This window comes from Electrophorus electricus, chromosome 2 (assembly GCF_041902795.1).
Source record: "Electrophorus electricus isolate QZ-2024a chromosome 2, ASM4190279v1, whole genome shotgun sequence".
In the NCBI taxonomy this organism is placed as follows: domain Eukaryota; kingdom Metazoa; phylum Chordata; class Actinopteri; order Gymnotiformes; family Gymnotidae; genus Electrophorus; species Electrophorus electricus.
Genome location: NC_137498.1, coordinates 22252731 through 22262500, shown reverse-complemented (window position 1 = coordinate 22262500; position 9770 = coordinate 22252731). Strand labels below are relative to the sequence as shown.

The 9770-nt window shown below is 43.1% G+C and overlaps 1 protein-coding gene across 8 annotated transcripts in view; it reads left to right on the top strand.

Moving 5' to 3' along the window:
* scml4 (Scm polycomb group protein like 4) overlaps positions 1-8793 on the top strand; it is a 46300-nt gene extending 37507 nt beyond the window's left edge. For all 8 annotated transcript variants that reach the window (XM_035528893.2, XM_035528894.2, XM_035528892.2 and 5 more), the window contains one exon: positions 8456-8793. In XM_035528893.2, the coding sequence (XP_035384786.1) occupies positions 8456-8493 (38 nt within the window). In that variant the 3' untranslated portion in view covers positions 8494-8793. The remainder of the gene's footprint in view (positions 1-8455) is intronic.
* Positions 8794-9770: the final 977 nt, after the last annotated feature.

Sequence of the window (9770 nt, the reverse complement as noted above, 5' to 3'; positions counted from 1 at the left end):
GTGACATACCGAGTTTCTAGAATAAGACAGAAAGAAAGACAGACACACACACACAATTTCGTGGTTGCAGTAGTGGAAAGTAATTCAGTAGAAATATTTGCAGTATTTAAAGACATAGCCAGGCATTTGTAAGGTGATTTGTATAATGTAGTATTCGATTGATGAAGTGTTGTCGTCCAGTTTTTGTTCTTTTCCATGTGATTCTCTGTATTATGAGTGATGGTTCTTTCTTTCAGGGCTTCTTGGCTTGCTTGCTTTCAAGAAAGCCCCCTTTCTTTAGTGTTTAGCATGTTTTTGATGTCCACTTTCAATATGTCAGTATTTCTGAATACTGAGGGCTAGTCTTTTAGGATCCTCTCCACTGCATTCCTGTCATCAGCTCTGTCAATGTTCCTTATTGGTCCTCTCCTGCTCTGGTTCTACCCTGGAATTATCTGTTCATAATGACCTACACCTTCTAAATGTGGCTTGTTATCCTGACTATACAGTTCCCCTGTGGTCCTTTGTGAAGCTTTATGGAGTGTGTGACCTGGAGTGGCAAGCCACACTTCTCAAGTGCTTTCTTTCCTGAGACTCCTGTGTGTTAGTTTTCTTTTCCTGGTTGGTTTCTGGTGTGCCTGTTTCTGGCTTTGTGAATTTGCCCATCATTACTTTCTCTGCCTGAGTTTGGTTCCCCTGCTGTGTTCTGATGCTGATTCTTCCACAATAAAAGTCCTTTCCACTGCCTCTGGATCCTCTGTCTAGGCAATGTGCATCTCTGGGCTCATCTTGCCCTGCTGGTCTCGGTGGGCGACCCCGTTTCCTCTTATCCACTGCACCCAAGGTCAGTGTGGCAAAAAAAGCATCCACACATTTTGCTAGCTCTAGCTGTAGCTCAATTTAAGAACACCCTGCTGTGCCAAACCCCCCCCCCCCCCAACCAGGCATCAGGAGCATTGGAGTCTGTGTTTGAGACAAAGCTGTCAAAAGCAGGTAGAAGTGCCATCACTACCTAACTCTGCCGTTTATGAGTGCATCAATAAAACACCCTGTGTTAGGAATGAGGAGAAAAACTCACAAAAGAATTTTGTACAAATATACAAATATAACAAAACCTGTATTACCATTATGCTAACATTTCTCTCAGCTGACAAAATCCAGAGTAACACATTGTAGGTGCAGAATGACGTATGTCAACTGACAATACCTGATGTACTTAATTTAATATCACGCCATGGCTACTCTCTGCACTACTTTGAACTGAGTCATGTATTTTTCAATTTCACATTGAACATTTTTCTATATTAAACCCCCTCCACCAGTGCTGCTTTTCCTTTGGTAAGAATGACTCGACAACTCTGATGTTTTGATGTCTCAGGAATGTCAAGCTGAGACCAACCACAGCACTTATAAAACACCTAAGGGAGTGAAGTACTGACTATATAGTGACGTGGGACAGCATATGGACAGAAATCATTGCTGTATGAAAGTCTGAATATGAAGGTTTTGAACATCAGGTACGCAACCATATTTGGAAGATGGTACAGAACATAGGGTCTCAATCAGAAACTGCCAACTCTTATGTTTTCCATAGCATAGAAACCATCTGATAAAACTCTGCTACCTAAAACTTCAGGTTTTCCACACCCACATGAAGCAGGAGGTAAACACACCTTATGTGTTTTTTATTTTTATTTTTTGCTAACTAACTTGACCGTCAGGGCAATAAATACCTTGAGAGACATTGCTACTGCTGTGCCCATCTGTTACATGCTAGGGGATTAACCCATGTCTTGTAAAATTGATTTATCAGACCTAATTGACCTAATATCAATTAGGTCTGATATTTCCTCTTAAAGCTTGAGGGATCATGGGGATTAAGCCTGATCACTGAAACACAAACATTGTTCTCTCATCAAGAGGTAAAGGGAGATAGCACTGCATGTGGAGCCAGATTCTGGTATCCTGACATTGTGCTCACTCACAGCTACTGTTAACTGCTTTATGAATTTGGCTCTCGCTGTCTCATTGATTTGTGGGCTTTGAAGCAAGGCCAAAGATTATTTGGTAGATAGAAATCCCACTAGTGCAATGTGTGTCTGTGGCTCATTCAGAACCACACACATACTGCACAGTGAAGACCAGCCGCTTCCCCCGTGACAGAGTTTCACTGAGTGATCTTTGTTGCCAGGGTACTTCTTCATTCGCTCCTGACATCACTAACTGAAAAACCATTTTGTTGTTCATCTGTTTTGTCAAATATTAGTATGCACACTGCCTGCACCTCATTAAATGCTGTGGGCCTACATCTAGATCAACACTAAATTATTTCAATCGAGAAAAATTTTGTGTTACTTAATAGGTCATAAAAAAGAATATATTACCACAATATATTACCACTCATTACCTTATAAAACCCGATGGACTTAATTTGATATCACACTATGACTACACTCTGCATTACTTTGAGTCCTTCACTCACCTGCGACTTTATTAGGTACACCTTTTCAACTACTCATTAATGCAAATATCTAATTAGCCAATCACATGGCATCAGCTCAATGCACTTATACATGTAGACATGGTCAAGGTGGCCTGCTAAAGTTCAAAGCGAACAGCAGAATGAGGAAGAAAGGTGATTTAAGTGACTTCGAACATGGCATAATTCTTGGTGCTAGACGGATTGGTCTGAGTATTTCAGAAACTGCTAATCTACTGGGATTTTCATGCACAACCATCTCTAGGGTTTACAGAAAATGGTCCAAAATGAAAATGTTCAGTGAGCAGAAGTTCTCTGGGTGAAAATGCCTTGTTGATGCCAGAGGTCAGAGGACAATGGCCAGACTGGATCAGGCTCATAGAAAGGCAACAAAAACTGAAATAACCACTCATTACAAAGGAGATCTGCAAAAGAGCATCGCTGGAGGCACATGTTCAACCTTGAAGCAGATGGACTACAGAAGCAGAAGACCACACTGGGTGCTACTCCTGCCAGCTAAGAACAGGTAACTTGAGTCTACAATTCACATGAGCATACCATAATCAGACAATAAAAGACTGGGAAAAAATGTTGCCTGGTCTGACGAGTCTTGATTTCTGTTGTGACCTTTGGATGATGAGATCAGAATTTGATGTAAACAACATGAAAGCATGGATCCATCCTGGTCTTGTATCAACGGTTCAGGCTGCTGGAGGTGGTGGTGTAAGGGTGTGGGAGAGACTTTCTTGGTACACTCTGGACCCTTTTAATACCAACTGAACATCATTAAACACCACGGCCTACCTGAGTATTGTTAGCCGTGTCCATCCCTTTATGACCACAGCGTACCCATCTTCTAATGGATACTTCCAGCAAGAAAAACATGCCATGTCATGTCATGTCATGTCATAAGCGCAAATAATCTGAAACTGGTTTCCTGAACATGACAATGAATTCAAATGGTCTCCACTGTCACTAGAGCTCAATCCGATAGAGCACCTTTGGGATGTGCCGGAACGAGGGATTTGCATCATCGATGTGCACCTCTCAAATCAGCAACAAGCACGTGATGTCAATATGCATCAAAATCCCTGCGGAATGTTTCTAGCACCTTGTTGAATCCATGTCATGTAAAATTAAAGCAATTCTGAAACAAAAAGGGGTCCAACCTGGTACTAGCAAGGTGTACCTAATAAAGTGGCCAGTGAGTGTATATTTTTTTCCATTTAATGTTCAACATTTCTCTATATAAAAATTTCATCAACCAGTGCTGCTTTTCCTTTGGTAAGAATGACTTGACAAGTCCGATGTTTTGACGTCTCAGGAATGTCAAACTGAGACCAACCACAGCACTTATAAAACACCTAAGGGAGTGAAGTACTGACTATATAATGACATGAGACAGCATATGGACAGAAATCATTGCCATATGAAAGTCTGAGGAGTGTGAATTTTGAACGTAAGGGACAAAATCTTGGATCTAAATTAGACACGGTATGTGTGTGTGGTTGTTTTTTTTGTTTTGTTTTTTTAACTTACTAACCTCTTGGACCTCAGGGCAAGAAATATCTTCAGAGACATTGTTACTGCCATGCTCATCTCTGTTACATGCTAGGGGATTAACCCACGTCTTGAAGATTTATCAGCTCCGTGCAATTAGGTCTAATATTTCCTCTTAAAGCTTGAGGGTTCATAGTGATTAGGCCTGATCACTGAAACACAAACATTTTTCTCTCATGAAGAGCCAGTATCTAGAAAAGAAGATAGCTCTGCATATTAAGCCAGTTTCTGGTGTCCTGACATTACGCTAATTTCACACCCTGTAATACTGTAGGGAGGAAGGAATGGCAAAGTCTCTCTCGCCCATAGCGACCCTGGCCAATCGCGGGCGTCTGTGAGCTCGCGCGTCAGAATGGGGCAGATAGTGCCGTCCACCGAGTGTGTCTCACCACCCTGATGTTGCCTGAGCCGCAGCTGGAAAAGATGTGGTGCTGGCTGCATGGGCCCTGAAGGACGTGACAGGCCTCTGCTCCCCTCCAACCCCCATCCACTCCCCCTCGCCCTCCCTGGTTGGCAGCTGTGTGACAGGGGAGAACTACCTGATGGCTGGGAATAAGCTATGACTAAAAATAGGGAGAAAAACGGGGGAAAAATCTAGGAAAAAAAAAAAAACCTGAGGATCTTATCACATGTTTACCACAGCAATACTGCAGATCAATATTTTTGGTCTTTGAAATATTGCTAATTGTAATTCAATTAACAGGTTTTCACTGATACTAAAGTGCTGCAGTGATTTCACAAAGCAAATTCCATTTGCCTTTAATACACAGGACAATAATCACCTGAAATCAACTTGCCTCCTGATGTAGCTGTTTTGTAGCTATTTTAGCACTATCCTCATTGAATTCTGACAGTGTTAAAATCATTTTTGCTTTGGTAGATTAAAAGAACAGCAGCCGTACACTGAATAACATAAAGAGCATCTAACATTTGTAATAAGTATATATTACAATTAAGGTCCGAGGCACTTAATATGCTGTTGCACAATATTTTGGGTTAATGTGGTATCTATAGTATAGTTCCACATAGGGGTTGTACTATCCTTTAAGAAGTCAAATGACAGCATGTTGCACACAGAGAATTGCCTTCATTTGGCCAAAATACTGGAAGATGAAGTGTTGCCGAATTAAGCTTTTCAAAGGAAAGTTGAAAGTCGTTTGCTGCCTGCTGTGTCTGGTAGGGCTATTACAGCACCGAAAAGGGGTTTATATAGTTTTATTTGCAGCAACATTAAATGAATGGTTTTATATTTTATGAGTCATGTATTGTAATGCTTGTAAAATGCATGCAGCAAATGTCTTGCATTTAACTGAGAGTGGGGCAGAGCTATTGCCTGAGTTAATAAGTGCTTGCTAGCTAGATATATTCTGGGTATGTATGTGCTGAATTTATTGTGTAAGGAAGCATTGCTAATATTTTTGTGAATGGTTTTATGAAGAGCTTATAACTTTTGTCTGATTCTTTCAGATATGGATTGTGTCAGAGTTCTATTTAACTATATATTATTGACGTTTTTGAATTGCTGTTCTGGTAATCTGCATATTACACACATAATACTGCACTAGTGCCTGAGCTGCTGCTATACAGACCATTGTTAAAGTCTCTGTTTTCTTTTTTAAAAACCTGATTATTCAGATTTGAAACTATATTCATCCAATAAATAATGTGTATTAAGAACAAAGAGGTGGTCTGTGAACAGAGCTTTGCCTTGTATGGCCTTTCTGTGAGATAATCCAGAGGCAAACACCCCTAACCCTAATTTGAGCCTCGGCTGTGCTATGTGCCGTCTTTGGCCAAGAGTGGAATGTAATTTAAGGGGTGACCGTGTCTGGACTGTACATGCTGCACTTTTGACAGGGAATTGGACTGATTGGACAGTCTGCTAACTTTAACTGTGAATCTTTGCTGAGGCAAGTGGGCCCTTTAGCATCTATTAAATACAACTGGTGTTTGTCTCAAATATAAAAAGAAATATGTTTGACTCTTTTCTCTCTTCATATAACAGCAAAACACCACCAGCAAATCTTCAACTCATAAGTTTGTAGTCGCCAGGGCAAAAAAACCACACAGATGACTTATGAACACTCGGGTCTTTATTCCAAAAGGTCCCGCTGACTGGGATTTTGAACAAGCTTATAAGAAAAAAAAAAAAAACATGAGAAAAGAAAAATCGTGTCAGTCTATTACAGGGGATTCATAAACCTGGGACATCAAAAATTAGGCATCCACCTCTCTGGTGAGCTTAAGTCTCACTCTGCCTCACTCAGATGCCTACGCACGGCGTTACTCTACAGTACTCGCTTTCAACCTGTGAAACCCCAATGAAATATGTCCCTCTCTCCGTCCGACATGGTCCTAAATAGTCTAGTCCACTCAAAACACGGAATAGAAAGTAACTTCTCCCCAGTGGAACTCTATCCCCCTAGCTGTGTACTCCCAGTATAGAATTTGGCACAATACCATATGCCAACACGGAACAATCGGCATACATGGGCCAAAATGGTACCATAAACGCACATGGGATAGGGCAGTATCGCCAATCTGTTGGGAGTTTGAAACACACAATAATTATCTCTCCTGGACACATTTATACACTACCACACACAGGAATGTTCACACACTCACCTCTGCTCACAACCTTTGCGCTAGGAATCCTTTCTCTTGCTGACTCAAGCAGAATCTCTCTGTACCCCACAAACCTACAACATGGGTCAGCCACCTGGAAATGCACCACATGTGAAGTGCTCTATACATTTTTCCATCAGTCATATTTTCCATTAATATACCATATATACAAATATTTACATATACTGAGGTAAATTACCATTTTACATACACATAATCCAAATTTTATTACCTCTTTCCATCGACATCCAACCAGGATGACTTCTGATAACACTTCTAGTGCAGCCATCACTTGTTTGTCAGGCTTCCAGCATTTGCGTTCTCATCACCTATCGCCACACCCGTGCTCCGGTTCACGCACTTCGTATTTATCACCCGGTTACAAGTTTGTGACCAATCTGACAGCCTTCTTAAAACTCATGTAATTCATTTAAGCCTACACACTCACATCCATTGATGCATTAGCTTTTGAAGTTACAACTATTTTTGTTTAAAAGATGTAATTGTGTGTTGTTTCAGGAAGCACTAGTTTGGTCCAACAACGGCCTCACTGCTCCGGGGCTGAAGACGATCTTAATTTTAGAGTTGTCCTTTCTGCCTGCGTCTCGCACAGCGCTTTCCGTTCTTCTCACCAGTAAACATGACGCGTGGGAGGCAAGTTTGATTCGACAAAGACATCGCTGCTCGGGCGATGGGGGGGGGGGGGGGGGCGCTTAAGTTTGAAGTTTTCCCCTTCGCGCCTGCTACGTACAAATCGCTTCTCCCTTCTTCCCGAGCAGCGAGCACGCTGCGTGGGAGACTGAGCTGTGGATAAAAGGATTCGGTCTGCTACGCGGGCCTCCCTTTAGACCACTCTTTAAAAAAACACACACACACCTCCCGCCGTCGCCTCTGCTCACCGCTCACTGTCAAAATCGCCTTATCTTACTACTGGAGCACCTGCGGCGGGCCCGACTCCTCGCTCCCCTCCGCTATGTTATCGCACGAGAACATCGGGGGCGGAGGTGTCTCCCCTACTCCTCTTCCTCCTCCTCCTACAGCTCCCCACCTGAACCTCTCCGATTAAACAGTCACTTAAGCTCGCCGTATTCTGAGTAGCCTTCATCTTGCACTTCAACGCGGCGGCGGCGGACGAGAACGCGCAGGGGCGGGCTCTCTAGTCGGTAGAGCGCATGTCGGAACCGGGCCTGTCTGTGGGCCCCGTGGACTTGTTGTTTATTTGTTTGTGTGCTAGTATGTTTCTTTCCCGGTCGTTAGCGCCATTCACGGTGGCTTATCTGCGGCGCTCAGAAATGCGGCGCATGCTCTCCCGGGAAAAGGCCGCCGGGTGTTGAAAGGCACGTGGCACTGACAGAAGAGAGAGCGAGGGAGAGGGAGAGAAAGAGGCACAGTGATAGGGAGAGTAAATGAAGGTAACGTCACAACATACTGGAAAACAAGTCTTAATTTCCACTATGCTCTTGACGGTGCACTCGGCCTTTCAGGAAGGATGCAGTGAATTCTGGATTCTCGAACTTTTTAATGTTTGCAGTAGTTAACTAGTGTTCCTTTAGGATGGCATGTTTACCAATAAAAGGCCTGTCGCCTCTCTGATCTGCATGTGCTTCCTTCTGCCAACCTCCACACCCCCCCCCCCCCCCCATGTTTTGTTCCTCTCTTATCTCATAACACACTATAGAATAAATAACCTATGCAGTGCAGATAATTGACAGGAACACCGCCGTGCATCGCAGTGGTCACTTTTGAAGCCAGGTGTTCCTTCAGGCACTGATGACCTCACCTTCGCCATACCTCTGTCCCTCTCTCTCCCAGACTCCTCTCCGCGGTTCACTCACCGGTTCACTCCCTGAAGTATCCGTCCACGGCGACAGAGAAGCAGCTGCTTGCGCTCTTCTGTGAGTGGTGTCCTCGTCCCTCCATGTCCTCTCTTCTGTCTTCCAGCACCACCTCTTGGCCAGTCAGCTGGGCTTTGTTGCTGGGGCCTTGCTGGGAGTCTGACTCCCATCCAACTCCACTGGCAAACTCGTTCACTCGTCAGCAACTCACTCTCGTGCTATTTCTCTCTCTCTCTCTCTCTCTCTCGCTCCATTGTTTGGTGCCTTGCTGAACTGATATGGAGCTGTGAAGAAATAAACAACTGATTGCCCTCATTTATGATCTGACATTATAAAGCACTTGCATTCCACTGAGTTGCTAATGTATACTGGTAACATGGTTATAACTGACTGCAGATGTGTGTTTCAGTGTTCCAGTAGAATGAGCACTCACATCAAGCTGTATGCAGGGGATGATATTTGCTAATGATGAGTGATTATGTAGGTGGACATCATGGAGAGTCCCACTGAATGTTGACTGGCTTGAGTTTAGGGTGTACTGTGCTCTTGAGTGTTTTCGTTACCTTCATGACCTGATCTCAAGTCAGTTCACTGGAGTGCACCAGTACGCCAACGAATGGCCAATATAATAGTCCCTGGCCTCGGACCAGTCCTTTATATTAATGAGTAGCCTAAGTGAGGTTGGGTGGTGAGAGAGATAAGAGTGTTGGAGGGAGAGGGAGGGAGCAAGGTGGGGGGGTAGATTACGCTCTTCACTGTCCATTATAATGTCCTTCATGTTCTAAAAAATGACACTCATTAAGCCAAGGCTACACCTAATAAGCACCCCCCCCACACACACACACACACATTCAAAAAACATTTTATACAGACAACAAGAGGAAAGGATTATTAAACAAACTGAGGCCTAGTTTTTTCATTGACCCATAAGCAGGGAAAAAGAGAAAATAATAGTTTTGATTAGTGCAGTTGCTTATTAGAAATAAATAGGCCTTTTAATGCACAGTACACAGACGCAATGGTACACACGAGCACATTTAGAATGCGAGAAAGACACGAAAAATGATACTCACACTGTTATTACTGTTTTTATGGGGGTTGTTGGTAGTGCAGTCTGCACGTAATTGGACATGGATGCTATTTTACTTGTGGCTCCAGTCCTCGGCATACAGGATTTGCAATTAAACAATGACTGCAAAGGGCAGCATGTCTTTTGATGGTATTTAGACCTGAAGTTGGTGAATCCCATGGGAATACACAGCCATTTTTATACATAGTCCTCCCAATTTGAG